The 25,365-nt window shown below is 46.0% G+C and overlaps 1 protein-coding gene and 1 long non-coding RNA gene across 2 annotated transcripts; one reads left to right on the top strand and one right to left on the bottom strand.

Annotated features, from left to right (window-relative positions):
* The first annotated feature begins 2,386 nt into the window (after positions 1-2,386).
* Positions 2,387-24,777, top strand: LOC133395083 (uncharacterized). The gene is made up of 3 exons (XR_009767193.1): positions 2,387-3,897; positions 19,777-20,845; positions 21,825-24,777. It is a non-coding gene; the product is annotated as an uncharacterized LOC133395083 (long non-coding RNA).
* On the bottom strand, positions 10,968-22,223 carry LOC1269924 (DE-cadherin). The gene is made up of 2 exons (XM_061663675.1): positions 22,081-22,223; positions 10,968-19,153 (listed from the first exon to the last, which is right to left on the bottom strand). Exon 2 carries the CDS (start codon positions 18,961-18,963, stop codon positions 14,308-14,310), a length of 4,656 nt encoding a protein of 1,551 aa, XP_061519659.1. The 5' UTR covers positions 18,964-19,153; positions 22,081-22,223; the 3' UTR covers positions 10,968-14,307.
* Positions 24,778-25,365: the final 588 nt, after the last annotated feature.

Raw genomic sequence — 25,365 nt, 5'->3', positions numbered from 1 at the left:
ATTGGAGTAGGATCGCCTTCCCTTACACACACGATCGCAAAGAAAAATTCATTAAGCCCCTGCACGGAGATCGTCTGGTGGGGGGGATTGGGACCACCACAAACACGGCCGAATCAATCGCTTTTGCCATTTAAATCTGTGACCGCGACAAGGTGGCACCAACACCAGCTAATGGGGTTGGGGATTGAACCAACCCTCCCCGGCGACGTGGAATAGCCACAGCTCAATTGGAAGTCACCCGTACGCGTTTGTGTGCGTGTATTGGTGATGGCCGTATACGATCGCCATTACTCATCTGCATACCGCTGGAATCGATCGTGGACATGTTGGACGAAGGGTGTTTCCCGCTACCTACAGCCAAGACAGCGCTCCTTCTGCTCACCCCATCTTAGGCGCTTGTGAATGAAGATGACTCACCCTCTCTCGTTCCGTGTGTCGATCGGTAATCGTTGATCGTCTCCTACTTCAAACCGGAACGACAAAATAAAAAAGGGTGAACTGGTAAACGACGAACCCCCAGAATTCTTGGAAAAACCGGCACTGTTTCATTCTCTTTGAAGATCTTCCGATTCATTGATGAGACAGGCCGTTCGTTCGCCCAATTCCATTCGTTTCGAAGCCCCTTAATGGAACCCAACTAATGAAGATCGCAGGGCATCAACGGAGAAGACGCGTGATTCGTTTTTCCAGAATCAAACTTCAACAGTTAATGTACATGCCCGCTTTTTTGGGGAATGTTCCAGGTGTTGAAATGTGTAATGGTTTCACTTTTTAAACGAATCTGCGCACAATCAAAGCGAACCGTGGACATGCCGTTTCCGGCCCCTCCAGTGCCCGACTCGGAGTGGAGAAAAAAAGGAAGGAGAAAGGTGTGAAAAATTCAAACAAATGTTCAACTCCAACGGAAGTCGAATGGAATGAAAGTAAACAAAAAGTGAGATGGAGAGATAATACCCCTACCGACAAAAAAAACTACCATCAATCAACCAATTCCATGCAGTTGCTCTGCCATTAAACACGCACTGTTGTGAGTTGCGAGTTCGATCGATCGCGGCAATCAATGCAACGATATTTTTCCCCTGCCACGGGTGTTTAAACACCCCACCGTACGCACGCTAATGCTTTTTTGTTCGCCAGACACGTCGTCATCTCGTGAATGTGTCTGCTCCACTTTTACCATGCTCCCATGAGCAACCACAACAAAGCAACACGCAACATTTCAATTACAACTGCGGCGTCCCACGGGTATATGCACAATGGCCGTGTCGTACCGCGCATTCGGTTCTTTCGCGATCGGGCGAAACGAGACGATCAATTGGGCAGGCGACGAGCGAAAGTGTACCAGAGATTTGCTTTCCAGAAGTGTTTGCCGTGTGGTAGCAAAGTTGAGCTCTACACCCTGTTTTAAGCGCATCGATCTCCTATGCTCGAGTTGTTTTGCATGTAAAATAGCAATCTTTTGCTAGACAACAACGAAAAAAATTAAATTTACATGATCGTTTGTTGATCTAGTTTTCGTGAGCGACCAACTCAAGCTTCGTAAATAAACACGATCAACAGCCATGAAACGTATGAAATTGAGCCCGACTGTTTTTACAAACGTTCAAGCTGGTCATAACTGGCAGCTACGATTGGTGCTCAATCCAAGCAAACACAAACAAATAATTACGGACCAATAGTTCCCTCCGGAGGCTGTGGTTTTGTAGCGGAAACCCAACACCCGTACCCGTGACGGTACAGTGTGTACGATTTGTTCTGCAGCGAACAAACAGCGGTTACGCGATTGAGCGTTCATGATGGTTAAGTTCAAGCACGACTCTGTCATACGATATTGGAACCACCCTTTTCGCCTGGTCGGTCGTGTTGACATTCATCATCTCGTTTGGCTTGGTTTGGAGTTGTCCAGTTTGGTGTACATGTGCCGGGTTTGTTTCAAATTTTTGAACCTACTTGAGTGCAGGGGATTTGAAATGCAATATTGTTTCAATTTCTGTTGACACTAAGCTGAGTTATCGTTTGTGCTGTAAAGGCCGGGCTACATTGATCGTACTCCGTGGTGTAATTTTGATTTTCACTAGCGCATCTGGCGGCGGCTGGTGGAAGCTATTTTTGGTCATCCAGGGAATGGTCATGCCGGATCTCAAAATTAAGTAGTTTTTACATCGTTTTCCATTGCAAAAATGGATGAAATGCGTGCAAAACATGTGTATCTACGTTTTACAAAACTTTTCTCCTCCGTTTTTAGTAAAAAACATGGAAAAATAACATATTTTCTGAAGCGGCTCCAAATTGTTTGGAAAAATGCTTCGGTCAGCCGCCGCCAGATGCGCTAGTGAAAATCAAAATTACACCAGAGAGTACGATCAATGTAGCCCGGCCTTAACAATAACAAACAGTGTCCAAAACAAAGCATACATCATGCAAAATCAGACTACAAAAAGAATTTCTTTGCATATTTTATCAGAAAAAGTTTCCTCTCTACACATTCTTTTATTCGGTTGCAAACTGAATCCAAACAATTCCCCGTTTGTTAAAACCAAAGCTCAAGTACCTACGCTTCGAACGCTTCTCGTCTGTTTCATTCGATTCTTGGCCAGTCTTTTGCTGCGCATCTGGTTAATGTTTCGATGTTCTTGAACATGGATCTATTGACACCGATACATTTCAAACGCTTACAAGCTAATCACGCCGTAGAGCGAGATTCAAACAAACCCAAACCCCAAGTCAGCAATCGTAAGGCATTCGTTTTCGTTACCGGAATGCTTGTGAATATCTCTTGCTAAAGTGCGATCTTGTTCTCAAGATTTGCTTGCGTTCGTTCTACACTCCATGAGTCAAGCCGTTTCACTGAACGGTAAAACGGCCTCAAGTGGATGGCAAGCTCAAAACTTTCGCCCCGATGTTATGCTTTCAATTGTGTAGTTAATTCTTTCCTGCACCGGACGGCTGTTTTGTGGCGGAAGTTTTCGTGTCAGCTTGTTTATCATCGCATCGTGGCTAGCGAAAAGAGAATTTGCCTTAGTGAGTCACTGTCAACAGAGTACTGCAATGAAACGTGTTTATCCGCAATGGTAAATGTGTTCACTGCGCACAACAGCCACGTCGTGTATAAATCCGCTTTTTTTTTAGAAAGTCTCACCAAACGGAACAACTACTTATCAAGGGCTTTCAATTTTCCATGAAACACTTCTCCAAATGCAGAATGGTATTGGCTATCTTACTCATTTCCTATGTATTATTGGTCATTTCCTGTGATGTTTACATTGTGTCATCAATCGAGCAATAGTTGAAGCTAAAAACAGGGAGTTTACACGTCCGAGTGTGGCCAGTATTGAGAACTAATGCTAACATTGCATTGCGAACTATTTAATATACATCCAAATCAGTACAGCAATTAGCACATTTATTACTTAAGTACAATAAACACTATCCATCTTATATCCATCCTTCGAAATATGCAGCATTACAAATAGTAGAGTTGTTGTTTAATATCGAACGTTTCGAAGTGAGACTTTCCGAGCTACTTGATACAGAACTGATGCTCCTACCGTCACCAGCACATCGCAAATCATCCACAGACAAAGGTACATTGCTGTAATGATTTAGCTTCTTTGCATCCTGTTGCAGGTTTCCTTGCGAAGTAATCAGCGGAAGACTGGTCGAGAATTGCCGATGAACGCGCGAAGGATGATATGACGCGCTATCACTTTCATCTTCTTCATCGATTGTCTCGTAAATGTGTTTGTTCAACGCAAGTCTGTTGTTATCGGTGGAAGATTCAATTTGTAACGTTTCCACAGTGTACACAACGTCCTGGTAGATATGAGGCAACTGTAACAGTTCCAATGATGAGTAATGCTCACTAGGTTTGTTTTCATCAATCGTGGCATACGTGTGGTAAGTGTTCTCCACCTTTTTCTGTTTCTTGTACTTCTTGTGAAAGTGTAGTGTTATTAGAAAAAGTAACGTACTCATCAGGATTAGCACTATCAGAAGTATATAGTAATTACCAAATGTCATGGCAGCAGTTCTTGAACTATATTTTGCTACGATTGGCGCTGTGAGATCGTACGTGCGCTCGTTGATGGTGAGATTGCGCAGGCAGCCACTGAAACCATTGTTCTGTGGCACGTACGTCCAGTTGAACAGCGATCCGAGGTAGTCTAGATTAACCGCAGCTCCTCCGAGTTGCAGTGGAGCGTTCACGTTTAGGAACCGATTCGGTCCCTTTGGCGCATCTGACTGATGACTCGTGCACGTGGACAGTTTGCAGTTGTCGACAATCATTTCGATTGCCTGCGGTTGAAGCACGATCTCTACGGTGAAAGGTTTGCCCTGGGGGAATCGATGCCGATGTTCGATACGAATGGTACCACTGCCGTAGTCGAGCAGCAACACAGGGAGTCCCTTCACTAGCTCCAACGCCAAGAAGTCCTGCACAGGCAGACGAGGATTATAGTTGAGTGGACCAATGTACATCACCAAGCCATCTTCCTGCTGCGGTGATAGTTCTACACTTATTCGCGTCATGTTGCAAGGACTAATCGGAGGATAAAGCGCATATCCACTGCCATAGAACCCGATGCCAAGCATCTCACAGTGAGGACCTTCAAAGCCCTCGGGACAGGAACAGCGATCGTTCACCAAGAAACCTCCATTCAGACATGTGAGCGACGGCGATGGAGCCTCACACACACACTCTGCCTGTACGAAGGCATTCACACCCACAAACGAGCTGGTGTTGGTGTATACCGCAATAGGGACGTTCGACTTGTAGAGCGTATTCTTGCACGATAGCTCACAGTTGCGACCTTCTTCGATACACTCGTCAATGCCCACCATAAGCACCGAAAGGCCTACGTCCTCTTCCAACTGACGGAGCCGATAGCCCATCATTCCGTTGAGACGTTCAGGTGCGTAATAAGGACTACCATGGGCCGAGAACCGAACGTCCAGAAAGGTTCCGTTGACATTGTCGCGCTTCAAAACGGTGAACACATCCACGTTCTCTCGGCTAACGTTGAGCGTGTTTGCAATACTCGCCTGCAGCCGATCTTTGGGCGTTGTGAGCTGACCAGGTGTGCGCGATACGAACTCTTCCGCAGTTACATTATGGAATCGGATCGATCCACTCTTATCCACTGCTTCCTCCGGGATCTCTTTCACCGTTACCGTCACTTTGGCTGTGACATTATGGCGCGGGAAATGACTCGACTGCTCAATCACGTGGAAGTTCAGCTCATAATCTCCCCCACGTGTACCTTGAAGCATGGTGATCATACCAGTGTCCCTGTTTAGGTCGAAAAAGTCCACCGACTGATGACGGGTAGCATCATCCCACATGAACGTCTTATCTGGAAGATCCCAGTCGTCCGGATCGTCCACGTACACGCGTCCAACTTCCGTGTTGGATGATTCTCCTTTGTAGTTGTACACGAAGATGCGACTTTTACCTGGCCTCATCTCGTTGTCGTTGTCGTCACCGATTACCAGATGTAGCATGCTGACAGCGCTCATAGGTTCTTCGCCAGAGTCTCTAATGAGGATGGGAATTTGGTACTCCTTTTGCTCCTCTCGATCGAACTCAACCAACGCGTGCAGTTCCTCGCCTTGAACTTTGAAACGTTTCTTGATCTCATAACGCGCATTAGGATCAATACTGAAATGGAACGGTGGACCGTTCTGCGCCTCGTCCACGTCCTCTGCCGTCAGTCTTACAATTAAACCTGGCGGCCTGTTTTCGCCCCAAACGACAGGCATTGCATTCGATAGCCGAGGTGCATTGTCGTTGATATCTTCCAAAGATATGATCACAGTGGATGGCGTTGTTTTGCCCGCACCATCTTCATCCGTCGCGGTGATGATAAACTGCCAGCGGTTGAAGCCTAGCGGAGGATCACGATCGAGCACTCTCTTGAGCCGTAAGCATCCACCATCGTCGATCTCTATAACATCATCGTATTCTACAACGTAAAAGAATCGAATGAGCTGCGGATCGGTTCGATTCTCGATGTCCGGATCATACGCCTGAACGGTCATTATACACCCGGATGGTATCGTTTCTTCTTGTATCGTTACATTACGAATACCTGTGAAGCGTGGTGGGTTATCGTTAACATTTTTGATTTTGATGTATACTGTCGTGCTGTCCTGGAAGATCCCATCATCAGCCTGAACGATCAGCTTGTACTCACGAATAGTCTCGTAATCCAGCCAGTTGTTGATCGAGATACGACCAGTATGTTCATCGATCTTGAATGCATCACCCACATTCCCCTCGATGATGCTATACGTTATGAGAGAGGCCGTGTCTTGATCCAGCGCCTTCACTTCAATCAGAGTCATATTGATGTCCGAGTCCTCTGATACGTCCTCTGTGGCCAGGAGACCTTTCACGAACCTCGGTTTATGATCGTTTTTGTCCGATATTTTAATGGTGAACAGCTGAGAACAACTATTTGGTTTGCCGTTGCTATACAGCGCCGACGGAGAGTTGTCTTCTGCGATGATTTTCAAATGATAAGAATCGATTGCTTCTCGATCGAACTCCACCCGCGACGTGATACTTCCCGTTCGACTGTCAATGTGGAACAGTTGCTGGTTTTCGTCTTCGATTCGATATGACACGATGTTGTTGGCCGGTGTGCCGTCCAGATCGTATGCTCGTACCTGCATCACGGGAGTGCCAGGGGGCTCATTTTCGGGTATCGTACCGGATGTCACTTCCGTAAACACTGGAATGATGTCGTTCTCGTCCAGTACCTTAATCTTCAGCACGGTTTCCACCAGATTATTGTACGAGTTTTTGACGCTCACTGTCAGCGTGTACTCCGTCACAGTCTCATAATCGAGTGTCTTTCCAAGCTTGATCGAAGCAGTGTTGTTGATCTGCTCCAGCAGGAATGTATTTTTCGAGTTCGTCTGCTCAGCACGACCTTGGATCAGTTCGAAGATTACTTCCGGCTTCTCGGGAATGTTGGACTCTGCCTCGAACTCTGCCAACGATTCGGTGTAGTTTTTGAATGTCTCGTTCAACACCAGTGCAGCCGCTTGCACCTTGGTGAAATATGGGGGCAGCTTGTTGGACTCCACGACGCGTACCTTAACATCCACCTCCGCATCCTGCATGGCTTCACCCTGTGGATCGACATTGTACGCTCGCACGCGGATGGAATAGTACTGCCCGGGGCTACGATCGACCGGTTTCGTAAGCGTAAGGAGGCCGTTATTCTCGTTAATCTTGAAGTAGCTACTGTCTGGGTTCTGCTGCACGATTTCGTACTTGATGATACTGTTATCACCGTCGTCCATATCCGTCGCCGAGATGATAGCCACTCGCAGATTCGCCTTCATGTCTTTCGTCACCGACTCTTCGTAGCGTACTTTATCGAACACGGGCGGATTGTCATTGATGTCGAGAATCGTCACCTTGAAAGTGCACACATCGTCCAACCGAGGACGTCCATTATCGGTCGCACGAACCGTGATGTAGATCTCCTTCTCGCGGATCGGCTCATCTCGGTCGAAGATGTGAGCGGTCGTGATGTCGCCCGTGCTCTTATCGATCCGGAAGCGTGCCTGTTCACCGGGCGTTGTGACGAGGCTGTACTCGATCGTTTGCCGGGGGTTTAGATCAATTGCAATCACACGTAGTACCGGCGTACCAAAAGGCTGTTCCTCCCTTAACATCGGCTTGTAGCTATCACATTCGAGGAAGCACGGATTACAATTATCACCAAGATGCCTAACGCCGTCATATGTATCACTTGACACGCTTTCTGTTTCAATTTCGCTAACAATGCTTTTGCATTGTCCACTGCAAGAAAATCTTTTCAATCGTTTTCTGTCAGCTTTAACTGTTGTCTCGTGGAAGTTATGGAAATGATTTTTGTAACTGGTCGATTGATGCAGATCGACAAGGTTGCTTGCTTGCTTTGGTACAGCTATTTTTTCTATTACATCTTCCATATGGAGATTGTTACCACTACACCAATCTAAAATAATTAGCGTGAATTGTGCAACAAACCAAAGCATGGTTCTGGTACATTGATCAAAACAACGGGGAAATTTTTAAACTTCAGTATATTCACATCACATATTCTCTTCATCAGCCAACAACAAATTAGATCTTGTTAATAGCATAATATAATCGCCAAAGCCTTCCAATTTTGGCATTCACATCACCTACACTAACACAGCTTTCATGTTGTTAGTGGCTGCCTAAAAATAAAGAACATTTCAATACATTTACTTGCACAACCTACAAATGCACGTCACAAATACCGTTCGTTGTATCAAATAACGCATTGCAACGGTATAAAAACTTTTCCAACATTTAAATTTGATTTCAACCGTAACTTACGTTTAAAATTTTAACGCTCGTCTTGTGAATATACCTTGGAATGTCTGGTTTGCTAGAGAACGTTTCAACAACTACAATTATTGCTCATATCAAAACTCGATGAGCATTTTCGTTTTCATTTTATTTGACTTCTGATAATTTGATCAAGAGTGTAGATTGGTCAAAAGTGAATAATTATTTATTCAAGATAATAGTTCAGACATCCGCGGGGAAGATTGATGACAAATTGTTGTACTCTTGATTCGCAATATGTTTGGTTTGTTTGTTTTTGTGTGTTTTCGAATCCCGATTAAACCGATGCCGGCATAAATAGGAATGACTATTCCACTACAGGCCAACCAATAAGTCCAATTGACGAATGCTGCTGCTCTAAAAGCGGCAATATTCGCCCGTTGGCGAAATACATCGACCAACTTCCAGCTAACTGTGTGCGCGGGCACCACTGTTTTTCTCCCAACCCGTGGGCAGCACACGAACGCACGTACGGTCCAGAAGAATGAGGTCATAGACTATGGTGGTTGTTGTGTTGCAGTGACCTGGAAAGCTCGTAGCATAATAGCCGGACATGGCAGTAGCAGCGAACTAAAGCATAGAGACACCAACAAATGGGGCGGCGCGGGCATGGGCTGAACAGGGCCGCAAAAACGCTTCGTGTACTATGCGCAAATGTGTTTCTCCGCGGTCGGCGCTGGGTTGTTGTGTTGGTGAAATCTAACAGACCGTCCAGAGCAAACCATTCGTCTGACGGCGTTCGGTATGAATATAGTGTAAGTAGAAGTACGAATGAATGCAAATCTTAAAATGGTGGTGAATCTACGACAAAGATACTCGATTTCTACCACATTTTGGAAAGATGTGGGAAATCATTTATCGGTTGTTGGCTTGGCATGATGATCCCGATCTATTGAAGAACCAGTAAACGACCCTTCACTTCGTCTAACCTTTCGAGACCTTCTTGTAACGTAGTGTGCTGATGGCGATGATTTGTCAGATGTATATAAATAGTGTTTGCAAGGGCCACGTACCTTTACAGAGACATCTTCGAGGCGGTGCCATGATGCGGATGATGGAAAATGATGATCACGATGACACCGTTGACAAATGACTCACGAACTGTGCAGGTCATGGCGCCATGGAGTAACCATTTACACCCTCCGCACCGCAAACCAAACACAAACACACACACACACACACACACACACACACACACACACACACACACTGTTGCACGGTTTTCCAACTGGGCCTTCTTGAAAAACAAATCTACTCACATTCGTATACCAGTCTACCAGCATCTACGACGGGTGCTTGCCGTCTTGAACCTTAAGCGGGGTTCATCTTCGGGACCCACACAAACACACTCACACACTCCAACACTGAACGCGCCAGCATAAATGGATTGAATTGTTTTTAACCATATGCACCAACATCGCGACAGTCACGAATTAACGGTGTCTCTTCGTATTAGCCTTTGGTTGTCCTAGTACGGCCATCCACTGTTGCACTGCTCAAAGCCTGCTTGATGTCTTCCCGGGCATTCGCTTATCGACGCGTTGATTTTAGGCTGTTCTCCAAGCCAGCTCTGCCTGCTTCAGTTACTGCGCAACAGGCCAAATGGAGAGAGAGAGAGAGCGCGCGCGAAGAAGATCACACTAAACATTTGAAGATGCGTGATGAAGTGGCCGCAACGCATGTTTTTTACCCGTTATGTTGGAGCGATGCAACACAGCCGGCCGGCCAAAGCAAAGGGGGCAAGATCTGGAATCTGAAAAGTCGGAAAATCTAGAAAAATATTAAAACGCTTCGGTTGGAAATTTCATTTGCGTCATTCCACGCTCCTGCCAGGAGAGCGATGAAAGAAGACGGGTTGTAACTGATTTTTCGGTGTTGTTGATCGTTGCAACGGTGAAAGATGCTGGAGTACTCTCGGTGAGCGATACCCAAATCACGGGCACAGCACACCATTAGTCGTCGATCGGGGTTTCCGTCCCTTTCAAGTACACTTGAAAGCGTCATCACAAGCTGCTTCTCGTCAGGTCTCAGTTACCGGCAGAGTTCATTCTTGCTGCTTGCTGGGCTCAAGAAGTAGATCAATTTCAGTTTCTTTCACCCGTCCATCAACCGTTCAGCTTTTTTGTAGGGTATTTTTTATTTAATAAAATCCTTAGGAATAGGGCACGTTGAGAAAGAGCCAATCAGCAATGCATTGTAGGTTCTTTCGGGGAGCGAGAAATATCCTACAAAAAGGAGCAGCAGTACAATAGGTCTATGATTTAGCGTAAATGCTAGGTCTTGTTGTAAAGAGAACGTGATATGAGAATTCAATCAAGAATACCAAAACAAGACTCTAGTGCCATTTGATTTCCCTTTCACTGTCTTCATCTCCAAGTTCTTATTTTCCTTTGATTCTCTGAAGAACATTTGATGCATTGCGAGATGAAGAGATGGTGCAGCTGATCACATTGGGAAATTATCATGTAAAACGAATTTGTATATCAATACAGTACAGTCATTACAGTTGGATGTTGGTTAGCCTGAAATGTAGCGCAATTTTCTCAATGTTTGTCAGCCTAAACAAAAAACAGAAATAAAGTACACCAAACAATTATTGCTCAAATAAAATCTCCCTCCATTGATGTCGTGGTTCCCGAGGAACCAAACATAGTGCGATTTATTGGAGAATGCACAATCTGTCGTACACGGATCGAATCCTAGCTTACACGATGGGAAAGCGATGGTAGACTGCCGATGATGGGTTGGCTATTGTAAAATCAACTCGTTTCCTTCCTGCTCGTTACATTACTACCTAACAACGGGCAAGAAGCAACATTAAAACACAACTAGCTTCATCCCCTTTTGGAGTGTGCTGTAGTGAGATTTGTTCCAAAGAATAAAGGGGGGGGGGACTTTAAAACTAAACATTCCCGGCAGACAGAGAGAAGAAGAGATATATGGTACGAAAACGAAGTGTCTATATGTGTAAGAGATTCTAAACTTCTGGCTAAATTTCGCACGAACCACAGCCCAACAAAAACGGGCGCATTCGTTTCGATACTGAATGGTAGAGAGTAGGGATGGCGCATAAGTGAATGCGAACAAAAACGAGTTAATAATGTATGGAATGTTAGCTAAGATATTTACTTGTTTTTTTAGGCAGTCTAACCGTTTGTTGAGAGGTTTTGTATTAAATTATCGACGGGAGGAGATGCAACAAACAAATCACCACATTGCCACAATCGTCATTGCGTTGCGCTTCTTTTACAATGTCTTTTTTACGCAATTAAAATCGATGCTATACAACGCGTACTACCCTTTCTCTCTGTGTCTTATGTGGGGTTCGAATGTGAGGGGTTTGTTGCTAGCAAAATATTCTTAATCGTAATAATGTGTCCTTCTCCTTTTCTTTTTTGTATGTTTTTGAAACAGTACGTTTCTTCCTAGCAGCAAAGAACAAAATTAAAATCGTTGACTGTACACATACGTAAACTAAAAGCACGGAAGAACACACTCCTCTACTTTCCGGGACTGTTTGTTCGCTTCGGGGACGAGATCAACATCTCATATCTCATCACGCATGTGATCTTTCCTTTTTCAGTTATTTTTTTCCTTCTATACAACCTACAACTTTCCCTATTTGTTCGCAATCTTTGCTCCTTCGGTTTATCACGTTATTTAAGAGCTGCTGCCGTGTTATATGATTCATCTAGCTAATAAATACACAAAAAATATATACGACTTCGATTCGATCTTGCCTGTCGCCCCCTGTGCTAACACAACCGTTGTGCGAGGACACTTTGAATGCAAAATGGTGCACCGCGGCAGTGGAGCTGCCACACAGCTGAATAAGGCAACATTATTCGTTTTCCCTCCCGTTTTGCTATGGTACATTTGTAAGGCATATTTCGATCTGTACTCCACCTTCTCCTTCTCCTTCGCTCCGGTATCAAATAATTGGCTTTAAAATTGTGGCCTCTCGAAGTACACACATTATGCTCGGTCAGATGTAAATACGTTTTTTCTCTTCTCATTCCCAATGCTCTGTGTATCTCGTGTGTTTGCCATTGATTGGTTCGCTTGTTAATTAAAATAACACACTTTTGTTTCCCCCACTTCACCTCCTATAAGCACTATCTAACCTTAGCGACTATCTTCCATTCCCGCTGTCGTGATCCGTGAGAACTCCTTAAATGCTTAAATGCTTCTCCGCATATTCTCTATTTAATGCTAGAATAACCTGCTCTTCAACAAGCATGATGTGCACTCACACACCATCACTCCTCTTCTCTCGATAGCACATTGGAAAATGTTTACTTCTTTTGATTTTCGTTCTGTAAAAGTCTTATATTCGGTTGCATGTTGTATACCCCCTCTACTACAGTAAATGTTCACGTATCCCCCTTCTCCACAATGTCGATTTAATCCTCCTAACCATTAGCGATACTATCTCTTAAGCTAAAAATTAGTAACGGAATAGAAATAATCTTATACAAAAAATAATTTGGATAACGAAACCTAAAATGAACGAACGGAAAGCGGAAGAATCCACACTATTACTCCATTTCCCACTCGAAGCATCCGTTCCTTGCTTTTGAGAAGTTCTAAACCATAGTTCCTAGTCGTTGAATTTCATTCTTCGCAGATAGTCCTGAACAATCATCTCTATTAGTGCCGCGCCGCTAATACTACACTAAAGGGTCTAAAATAAGGTGAGAAAACAGCAAAAACCTCTATCATCGCACCTCTTGTACAGTGTGTGTGTGTGTATGTGCGATGGTGCGCCGATGGCGATGATATCGCACCGTTACTACGAGCCGATTGCACATTATGAGTCATCGTCGTGCGAGCCCTTCCTTTTGATTCCAAAAAGCAATAACAGTAACAACACACAAAAACCGGCTTAAGGTCTTTGCTTGGGGAAACCTTTACGAAGACAGTAAAGGGGGGGGGGAAGGTAATCAATAACATTAGTATGAAGAAAAGCGTAGAAGAGAGAGAGAGAGAGAGAGAGAGAGAGCGAGCACACGCGAGGTGTCCAAAGGAAATTCTCCCTTATGTTGGACAACAACAACAACAACAAAAAACATCCCGCAAGCAAAGGAACCTTCTTTGTTCGCGTTGGTCTGGATGTTCCAGTTTGAGGTTTGCACTATTAATCACCCACGCGTACCACATCAGTAGCAGGGAGTAGGGGTGGGGAGTTCGCAAGAAGCGTTGCAAGCTTTTGGACTTGATACGTTTGCGTGGAAATAGAGCTGACTCACGGAGTCATGACATTTGACTCACTCGGGGGAGCAGTAATACGGATTTGTGCACCCACTAATGGCGAGATGAGGAAACATAAATGACAGAAGCCGAGAGAAATTGTGGTATTTGCACGCTCAAGCTCATATTACTGTGCAATGCTCCGAGAAGGAATAAATATGTTGCTACCTTATACATCTTTGACACAAGAGTTAAGCTCATAACTATTTCAACTAACCTGATTTAGGGCAGCAGGATGACTCGTGCAATTTCCGCAGAAACGTTTGCGGCCCGTAGGAACTGAATCGATGTTTACTGTTTTCTTAAAATCCGTACGTCCCAGAACAGACAAAATTCTATTCCGGCCGAGCTGAACCAGCCCACACTGTCCCCTCGCTCGATCTAACGTGACTTTTGCGCTTCGAGGTGTACGTTTAGAATACCTATGTGTTTGTCCTACAGCAGATTGTCCTCTTCGGTTTTGCATGTTTTGAGATACGGTGGTTCAGTACTACCGAACGGAAGATCATCACAAGAGAGAAAACAAGATCGTCTATCGCTAGGTTTGATTAGGAAAACGGTTATACATACGCTTGCATGCTTTCGTTATCGCGTTCACTCCATTCCACGCTCACCCATAAACTGTGCACACAGTTGTGTTCGTTTTTTTATCACACACCTTCTTCATGCCCCGTGCGTTCGTCTCATATCCTCCAGCCTTCCTCATCGTCCACGTTCGAGTCGGTGTCGGACGGTTCTTCCCCATACATGTCGGCGAGCTTGCGGAACCGTGGACCGAAGTTCGATAGATAGTTGAACTTCAGATCACCCTCGTCCGTGCAGGAAGCGAGGCTCGACAGCGAGCCCGTACTGTTGCCGTCACCCTCGTACGCGTAATGCCGCACATCGTCGATCGGATACGCGTCCGCATCCTTGTCGCACGCGTCCTTCTTGTCGGTGAGGAACGCGCCAATATCAGGCACCTCGGTGTTTGCCTCCTTCTGTCGCAGCTCGCTGCCGTACGGTTTGTCTAGATAGATCGGCGGACCTTGCAGCACGGTGAGATCGTACTCGGCGTCCCGTTCGCCGCCACCCTCCTCCTCGTAGTTGATAATCGTCTCCCGGATGTCGTCCATATCCTTCTCATGCCAGCCGTCCTGGTGCTTCTTGTGGACGACGACGGCGAGCAGCAAAATGAGCAGCACCACTATGCACGCGATGATTGCAATGAGGAAGTAGGAATCGATGCCAAACGACACGGCGACCGCAACCGAGCGTTGACAACCCGGATCGGCATTCTTTGCCAGGCTGGGCAGACCGAGATCGTACGTGCGCTCGTTGATGGTGAGATTGCGCAGGCAGCCACTGAAACCCTTGTCCTGTGGCACGTACGTCCAGTTGAACAGCGATCCGAGGTAGTCTAGGTTGACTGCAGCTCCTCCGAGTTGCAGTGGAGCGTTTACGTTTAGGAACCGATTTGGTCCTTTTGGCGCATCCAGACTCATGCACGTGGACAGCTTGCAGTTGTCGACGATCATCTCGATTGTCTGCGGTTGCAGCACGATCTCTACGGTGAATGGTTTGCCCTGGGGGAATCGATGCCGATGTTCGATACGAATGGTACCACTGCCGTAGTCGAGCAGCAACACAGGGAGTCCCTTCACGAGCTCCAACGCCAAGAAGTCCTGCACAGGCAGACGAGGATTATAGTTCAGTGGACCAATGTACATCACCAAGCCATCTTCCTGCTGCGGTGATAGTTCTACACTTATTCGCGTCATGTTGCAAGGACTGATCGGAGGATAAAGCGCATATCCACTGCCATAGAACCCGATGCCAAGCATCTCACAGTGAGGACCTTCAAAGCCCTCGGGACAGGAGCAGCGATCGTTCACCAAGAAACCTCCATTCAGACATGTGAGCGACGGCGATGGAGCCTCACACACACACTCTGCCTGTACGAAGGCATTCACACCCACAAACGAGCTGGTGTTGGTATATACCGCAATAGGGACGTTCGACTTGTAGAGCGTATTCTTGCACGATAGCTCACAGTTGCGACCCTCTTCGATACACTCGTCAATGCCCACCATCAGCACCGAAAAGCCTACGTCCTCTTCCAACTGACGGAGCCGATAGCCCATCATTCCGTTGAGACGTTCAGGTGCGTAATAAGGACTGCCATGGGCCGAGAACCGAACGTCCAGGAAGGTTCCGTTGACATTGTCGCGCTTCAAAACGGTGAACACATCCACGTTCTCTCGGCTAACGTTGAGCGTGTTTGCAATGCTCGCCTGCAGTCGATCTTTGGGCGTTGTGAGCTGACCAGGTGTGCGCGATACGAACTCTTCCGCAGTTACATTATGGAAACGGATCGATCCACTCTTATCAACGGCTTCCTCCGGGATCTCTTTCACCGTTACCGTCACTTTGGCTGTGACATTATGGCGCGGGAAATGACTCGACTGCTCAATCACGTGGAAGTTCAGCTCATAATCTCCCCCACGTGTACCTTGAAGCATGGTGATCATACCAGTGTCCCTGTTTAGGTCGAAAAAGTCCACCGACTGATGACGGGTAGCATCATCCCACATGAACGTCTTATCTGGAAGATCCCAGTCGTCCGGATCGTCCACGTACACGCGTCCAACTTCCGTGTTGGGTGATTCTCCTTTGTAGTTGTACACGAAGATGCGACTTTCGCCTGGTCTCATCTCGTTGTCGTTGTCATCTCCAATCACCAGCTGCAGGATGCTGACGTCACTCATGGGTTCTTCGCCAGAATCGCTAATGCGAATTGGAACTCGGTACTCCTTTTGCTCCTCTCGATCGAACTCAACCAACGCGTACAGCTCGTCGTTTTGGACTTGGAACCGTTCCTTAATCTCATACGGAGCATTCGGATCAATACTGAAATGGAACGGTGGACCGTTCTGCGCCTCGTCCACATCCTCTGCCGTCAGTCGTACGATCAAACCAGGAGAACGATTCTCACCCCAGACGACTGGCATTGCATTCGAAAGCCGTGGTGCGTTGTCGTTAATGTCTTCCAAGAATATGTTTACAGTCGCTGGCGTTTTCTTGCCCGCACCATCCTCATCCGTCGCGGTGATGATGAACTGCCAGCTCTTGAAGCCTTGCGGTGGATCACGATCCAGTGCCTTCCTTAACCGAAGGCAACCGGTATCATCGATCTCGAGCAGATCTTCCTGTTCCTTCACAAACGAAAAGCGAATGTGCTGCGGCTCGTCTCGATTCTCGATGTCTGGATCATACGCCTGGATGGTCATAATACACCCGGGCGGAATGGTCTCTTCCTGGATCGTAACATTGCGCAGATCGATGAAGCGCGGTGGATTATCGTTGACGTTTTCGATCTTGATCGAGACTGTTGCGTTGTCCTGGAAGATCCCATCGTCCGCTTGCACGATCAGCATGTACTCACGGATTGTCTCGTAATCGAGGCGACTGTTTACCGAGATACGGCCGGTGTTTTCATCGATCTTGAACGCATCACCCACATTGCCCTCGATGATGCTGTACGTGATGAGCGAGGCCGTGTCTTGATCCAGAGCCGTCACTTCAATCACCACGGTGTTGATATTCGCATCCTCCGGCACATTCTCCGCCACGAAGTGATCCTTCACGAACTTCGGCTGGTGATCGTTCTTGTCCGAGATCTTGATGATAAACAGCTGAGAGATACTGTTCGGTTTGCCGTTGCGGTACAGCGCCGACGGAGAGTTGTCTTCTGCGATGATTTTCAAATGATAAGAATCGGTTGCCTCTCGATCGAACTCCACCCGCGACGTGATGTTTCCCGTTCGACTGTCGATGTGGAACAGTTGCTGGTTCTCATCGTCAAACCTGTACGAGACGATGTTGTTGGCCGGTGTGCCGTCCAGATCGTATGCTCGTACCTGCATCACGGGAGTGCCGGGTGGCTCGTCTTCCGGTATCGTACCCGATGTCACTTCCGTAAACACTGGAATGATGTCGTTCTCGTCCAGTACCTTAATCTTCAGCACAGTTTCCGCCACAAGATCGTGCGAGTTTTTGACGCTCACTGTCAGCGTGTACTCCGTCACAGTTTCATAATCGAGTGTCTTTCCCAGCTTGATCGAAGCAGTGTTGTTGATCTGCTCCAGCAGGAATGTATTTTTCGAGTTCGTCTGCTCAGCACGTCCTTGGATCAGTTCGAAGATTACTTCCGGTTTCTCGGGGATGTTGGACTCTGCCTCGAACTCTGCCAACGATTCGGTGTAGTTTTTGAATGTCTCGTTCAACACCAGTGCAGCCGCTTGCACCTTGGTGAAGTATGGGGGCAGCTTGTTGGATTCCACGACGCGTACCTTAACATCCACTTCTGCATCCTGCACGGCTTCACCCTGTGGATCGACATTGTACGCTCGCACGCGGATGGAATAGTACTGCCCGGGGCTGCGATCGACCGGTTTCGTAAGCGTAAGGAGGCCGTTGTTCTCGTTAATCTTGAAGTAGCTACTGTCAGGGTTCTGCTGCACAATTTCGTACTTGATGATACTGTTATCACCGTCGTCCATATCCGTCGCCGAGATGGTAGCAACTCGCAGGTTCGCCTTCATGTCTTTCGTCACCGACTCTTCGTAGCGTACTTTATCGAACACGGGTGGATTGTCATTAATGTCGAGAATCGTCACCTTGAAAGTGCACACATCGTCCAACCGAGGACGTCCATTATCGGTCGCACGAACCGTGATGTAGATCTCCTTCTCGCGGATCGGCTCATCTCGGTCGAAGATGTGAGCGGTCGTTATGTCGCCCGTGCTCTTATCGATCCGAAAGCGTGCCCGTTCGCCGGGCGTTGTCACGAAGCTGTACTCGATCGTTTGCCGCGGGTCTGGATCGGACGCCGTCACGCGCAGTACCGGCGTACCAACGGGCTGCTCTTCCTTCAGCATCGGCTTGTAGCTGTCACACTCGACGAAGCTGGGTTTGCGATTGTCACGCAAAAGCTCCGGCCCAACGTAGGACTCTCTGGAAGAGCCACCGTTGCCGCTACCGACGTTACCGCCGCTGACCGGCCCACCGCCATATTCGTTCACGCTGAGTGTATTGCCCGTGTCGTACAGTGTACTGAAGGCACTACGTTTCCTTCGCTCTCCACCGGCCAACAATAGTTCCCGCCGGTAGTCATACAGCTGACTCACACCACCTAATCGATGCAGCTCAGCGGCACTGTTCGCTTGCTGTGATGTGCTGCCTCTGCTACTGCTTGCCACACTTGCTACCGTGGACATCAAGCTGAGGCCGTACGTCGCTAGTGCGAGTAAAGTAAATAGCGCCATCGGTTGACGCATTGTGCTGCCTCGGCTTACCATGGCATGGGAGTACTTTGTGGGGGGACTGCTCACCGACGGCTCCCCGTAGACGTCAACTCCTTTCGTGTCGTTGTGTGGTTTGTGTTATTTGTTTGTTGATCGGCAGATTACACGCACCGATTCGTTGTGCTCGACAACTCTGTCAATCGAACTGCCAAGAAGATACCAGAGACAATCGACGAACGTGCATCTGAAAGATGTTAAAAAAAAGGGAAAAATGATAAGTCATTAAAGCGTGCATAAGCGAACGAGTTTTGTCCCCAAGGCATCTCTCTCTGTCTATCTTTGCTGATAAGAGTAAGCGATGTATTATGAAACATGTATAATGAGGCTGATTAACGCAGCCAACACACTCCCGACAACAACCACACAAAAGGTTTAATGACCATCTCTTATCAACACGCGGAAGATGCTACTAGGTATATGAACAATATAAATGTTTTCTAATAGCAAAGCTAGCGCATCCTCACTTCCTTGTACCGGAGTTGAGTGCCTAATCAAGTAAAGCTTTGCAAAATAAGGTGAAGAAAATGTTAAACAGTTGGTCAATTTGAAGATCTACTGCAATTGATCGAACCGGAGTTTGTGTTGCTTCAAACCAAGGACATTATGGGAATGTCCATAAAACAACAAGTCTCTCAATTAAAATGCCGACAATTTTAATATTCAAACATAAACTTGCTGGAGCGTACTGTTGTTAAAGTTTCTTATAGTCATGGGTAAAAACATAGGTGATGGTGTAAATGGTGATTTTTTTTCAATTGTTTTGTATGAAATAAAACTCTCTCCCTCTCTCTCTCTCTCTGTCTCAAGGATGCAAAATATTACCCGGATGCTGTTTGCACGTAGTGCAACCACTTGTGCCAAACATTATGAAACAAGTTTACGACAGTTTTTACGAGCGAACAACTCCCGCTTGGGTACGGCTAATTAACCCAGCCCGAACCACACACACACACTTCAACCATCGTTCCCGCGGGGCCCCTAGGTGCTCCGTTTAGTAAAGTAGTGTTAGAAGCTAAAGTGCAGAAGATAAACAAGTTACAGCTTCAACAAAACACAACAATACCGCTGCCGATCGACCTTCTCTTCTTACTTCGCTTGGTGCAACAAACATCGTTAAATCGATTCCATAGACATTGCACTATAAACACAGCAGCAACAGAGTTCTCCCGCTGTTCTGTGCCATATGTGTGTATGTGCGGCATTTGTTTGAAGCGAAAGAAGCTTGGTTGCTTCCTTGAATATCTTGACTACGTCGTTTCCCTCTAAGAAAGAGCAAAAGAAGAAACAATATCGCGATATAATTGTTTCTTGGGATTATTACCTTATCATGGATTGTTTAGAAACAAAGCCGCCATTCAAATGAACGTTAATTTAATTTAATCTAATCGAATTTATTGTTTTATCAAATTTGATAAGATAATCGTTCGTACGGCACTGTACGAATGCCGAGAAGAACTGAAAACTTTGAAAACGGGTCGGAGTTGGTCAGACCATTCTTTAACAAGAACCAGTAGTGTTCAGATCATTGTTCGAGTGAAAGCGCAAGCGTTTAAATTGTAGGAAAATCAATATTTTGTTAGAAAATAAAAAGTGTACAGTGAAATTCTTCTAAGTGATAGAACATATTTCGTCAAAGTACTTTGCAGCAAAGATAAGTTCAATTAAAATTACAGCTCATTTAACGATGTTTGTTACATGCCTGCAGTTAGTCGCTTACGCTGCAACCACCATTACGGCAAGGTTGTACTGTTTGTTATCTTATCAGTTTTGTTGGCGTTTTCTAGGAATATTCACCCCAGCACCACCAGTCACATTGGCGGATGAGTGCACAGCACCTTATGGCAAAATCCAGGATGGATTTCATTATTTGAATTAGGTAAGTGATTTTCCTCTGCAATGACGAATGACGATAAAAAAAAATGCAGATATCTAGGGATTATTTTTTCACTGATCAGTTGATGAGGATAGAGAATCGATATTTGAAATTAATTAACGACTAATCCATCATTCCTTTTCTACTTCATATTTCACGGATTTAGTAGTGCAGACAGACACGTCGTCCATCATTTTTTGTTTTGTTGCGTAATGGCAGTTGAACCGTATCGCTTCGTTCCTACACCTTAACGTCAAGACATTTAATCTATCGTGACCTGGCCAGTCTCATGCCATAGGAAGTCTGTTTTATTTCGCACTGAACATTAAAATTTACTTTTGTTTTGTCGATGTTTTTGTTGTTGTTGGAAGCCACACACACACACATACACACAAGCACGTTCAGCTGATAAGCGAGGCCTTATGCGTTCAAAAAAAAGCGAGCAAGGTAGAATGTCGTTTCGATCAAGCTTCTTTATCAACCAATTTAACGAAACAGAAATTCAAATTCAAACAAACCGTTACAAAAAATGAGTACGATCGATAGCTATTAGATTGGATTATATGTGAAGACAAACGACAACGACATGGAGGTGGTTACAATCAGAGGATAATAGAATAAATTTTCAACCTCCAATGACTTCATTTCAACAATGAACTCAACATTATTCGGTGAAACCATCTTAATTAGACATTATTTATTCAGCACTCTACCAACACTTTGACCACCGTAACTCATAGAAGATCTTCTAATTGGACTGGGTCATCCACCTAAGTATTTGTTTGTCATGGTTTAGGTACCATAACATTATGTACACAACACACTGTCACTCAACACGAATGACGCCCTGCCTAACCGGATGGCTTTTGACACGCTTTAAAAATTGTTAACGACACACACACACACATCTCGCTAGACAAACAGACACAGCGGCGAGCGAAATGAGGATTAACCTTCTTGCCATCTTCAAATCTACTTTTAGCCCCGACACTTCCGGCCTCTCTACACAACTATACGGGACAAAAATCATCACCATGGAAAATGGAGCACACCAAAGCAGAACGAGTGGATCGTCGCTCGACTTCCCGTCGCTTCCAGCATTTTCCGGTACCACCACCGGAACACTCACACACACATAGAGAAATGGTTTTGTTGACAACAAAGAGGAAAGAGAGAGAGAAAGAGAGAGAGAAGTCATCTTATCCCTATTTGAGGGGGTAAGGGCGCTCCCAGCTTACCTTTCTATGCTCGCCTGAACGTGCACACTAGATCTTCCGCTTCACACGATCACGACCGACGTCCGTCTGGTCACAGGAAGTTTACACGGTGTCGTCGTCGTGTTGTGTTGTGTTGTTTGCTTGTTGACTTCCACTGTTCCTGTCTTTAAGAACGATCCATACGCGAACTACACTGTAGTAGCACACCTACACACTGCGATAACGCGACAAAACCTGATCGTATGCAGTTAGTTCACTTCCGGTCTCACAGCACTGGTGTGTTAATGGCGATCGTTATTGGTAAACGTGGCCAACCGTCGTCGTTGCTGCTGCTGGCGCCTTTGCGCCTGTGTGTGCTTTAGATGTCACTTATTCCACTCACGTACAGGGCCGGAAAGGGGCGACACACACGTGCACGCCCCAGTAGTAGCTGTAATCACACACTAAAAGGGGTCACATAGATGGTCAGCATACCTCCAACAAGTAGCTGCCAATATTCGCACGTATGTGTATATGTGTTTCCAGCACAAAAACCGATCACTTAAGCGCTGGGTGAATAATACTCCTGCCTTTTGCTCTTCCACATTGCACCACTCTCCCCGTGTTCCAAGAGTAACCCACAACACTGCTTCCGTTGCTAAGCACACTTCACTTTAAGCTGAACATCCTGCAAAAATGAGACAAAAATCAAAAACACGTTAGAACAAACACACACGTAGACACTTTTCTTTCGCTCTCACGCAAGCACAAACATGAATCATTGCAATTGTTGGAAGGCCCGCCGCAACAGTGCCATCACAAAACAAGCGAAGCAATGGCAGCGACATAAACAAAACATCATTTTAAACAAACACACACACACACACACACGCACACATAGGAACACAACACACAGAGCGAACTTTCAAGTTTCGTGCACACGAAACGCAGCGTGTGTCGATTAATTCGAGGGAATTGACCTCGAATTTAACGCTCAACTTTTTGTTTCTTCATGACGGCCCCTTGTCGTTGGATGGAATTTAATCTTTTTTTGACCACGAAAGACACAAGACCTCGGACAAAACGGCATGCCAAGATGGAGACGATCAGTTGCGCCCGGGCAACGACGTTGTAACGAGAAGGAACGAGAAGCGCCTACTACTACACACTCTGTAACGTTATTGAGATGAATTCTGATTGGACATACGCGCGGATGAGTCATCGTCTTGTGTCTAGGGAGAAACAATACGTTTTTGTTTTGTGATCTACGTCACTAGCACAACACACACACCGTGGCGACCTTTTGTAGAGCCTCGGCGGGTTTGTGATGATCGATACACGGAACACTTCGTACTGCAATCTCTCACTCACTCAAAATGATTATTATGCTTCGATTTGCTTCGATGTGTTATGATGGATCGCGACGAGCATCGTTCGAGCTGATAGTGGAAGAGCACTGGACAAACACACTTCCGCAAGCACAAGTACAGTAACATTGTGCAGTTATCAGCGGGTTTAACGATTATTTGCAACACCACCGCCACGGGCTCAACGTAGCAACACCAAACATATTTTATGCTCTTATGCATTTGCTAGCACAGGTAACACAGAGCCACGCGTAAACACACACATACACATACTCTAAAAAAAAGCACAGAGGCAGCTTTTTTAGCTCACGTTCTTTCCTCACATTCACACACAGCGCACACAAAGAAAGCGCTGTGCAGCGCTTACCTCTACACCTTCTTGTTTGCTTCCTTTTTCTTCTTTTTCTTCTTCACTCCAAAATACCGGTTCTCAGGTACTAACGCGTCGATTTCTTACTTCCCCTCTCACTCTCTCTCTCTCGCCGCACACCTTTGTTGTACACACAAGCCCTAGGGGGGGGAGAGCAAGCCCACCACACCAACACCAAGTCGCATCCAAGGTACACAAGGGAGCGGAAGAGAAAGAAGAACCGACGAAAACGAGCTTTAAACACACCACCACACACACGACCACCTTCGAACGTACAAACTAGTTTCCCATCTTTCTACCTGGCCTATTCTTCTTCTTCCCCCATCAACCGCACCGACGCGCTTTTACCTATAGAAGGCACACCACACACACACACACACACACACACACACACACGGGAGCGCGCGCCATCACCGGTTGCTTTGTACGCCTGCTTCGTGTCGTGTCGCTTCACCTTCTTTCGCAATTCTTTTCCACCTGCCTTCGTCGCACGCCACCGCAAACCCACCCCGCTGGCTACTACTACACCACCGTTGATATGATCACAAAACCACCACCACCACCACCATCATGGCAATAGAACGCATGAGGAATGAGGCTTCCTTCTCTCAAGAGTAACACAATTTGATTTTCGTTTCGCGCAACGTACATACGGCCATTGCACTGATTCGTGTTCAACGCTCCAGCGGGGAGAAATGTGTTTCGACCCACGTTCACCTGAAGAAGATCATCGTCGCTGATTGAAATCACTGGCGGAAGAAGAATGGTGGTAGAAAGCACACCGACACACACACACACACACAAACGTTGGCACGCTTCAGGAAGCCCTACTCTGCAAGTAGTTGTTACACTACACACACAATCCCCTCTTCACTCTGCGGTACAGCCCACAAATTCAAATTTCGGTTAATCAACAAACAATAGAGCAACTTACGTTTCAAATTCAACGCCACGCAACACACGCACGCACGTCCGTTCGGTTCAACTTTCTGGAGACCAAAAGATCATGCGAGCGAAGAGAGATGCTAACAGTTGTCATTCCTGAACCTCCTACGTTCTCTCTCTTTCTCTCTTGTTCCTACTCATCGCTGATTGTCTCTGTTTAGTGCGTAGCAACAGCCCAAACAGCACGACAGTTGTCTCGCTCATTCAAAGGTTCGGCCAGGATAGCTCGTTATACAAGATTTGACAAGAACGCGCAAGTTTCAAATCACGTTTAAAATCAACGGAAAAACGGTTGACGCACGAATTTAGTCAATGTATGATGATTGTGGTTTACAGAGATCTCCCGGAGTACTTTCAGCAAAGTGTATCACTGAAAAAATATTAAAGAACGATTAATATGTAACAAGCGACCGAAATGGTAAAAAGAGATAAATTTCAAAAATCTGAAGGATCATACGACACAACTCACGCAACACTGATTAATGCTAAACGACTAAAAAAAGTAAAGCTACGGGGCTTTTGAGTTTTGGTTAAAAGAAGCCTTATTACATTCATCGTTTTATTGGTGTCTCTTTCTGCATAATAAACTGATCACATCAAAAAACATAATTTCAAAAACCAAATCGATTAGGCTCCATTAAAATT

Source organism: Anopheles gambiae, chromosome 2, assembly GCF_943734735.2.
Source record: "Anopheles gambiae chromosome 2, idAnoGambNW_F1_1, whole genome shotgun sequence".
NCBI classification, from domain to species: domain Eukaryota; kingdom Metazoa; phylum Arthropoda; class Insecta; order Diptera; family Culicidae; genus Anopheles; species Anopheles gambiae.
This window is presented reverse-complemented; position numbering and strand designations above follow the sequence as displayed.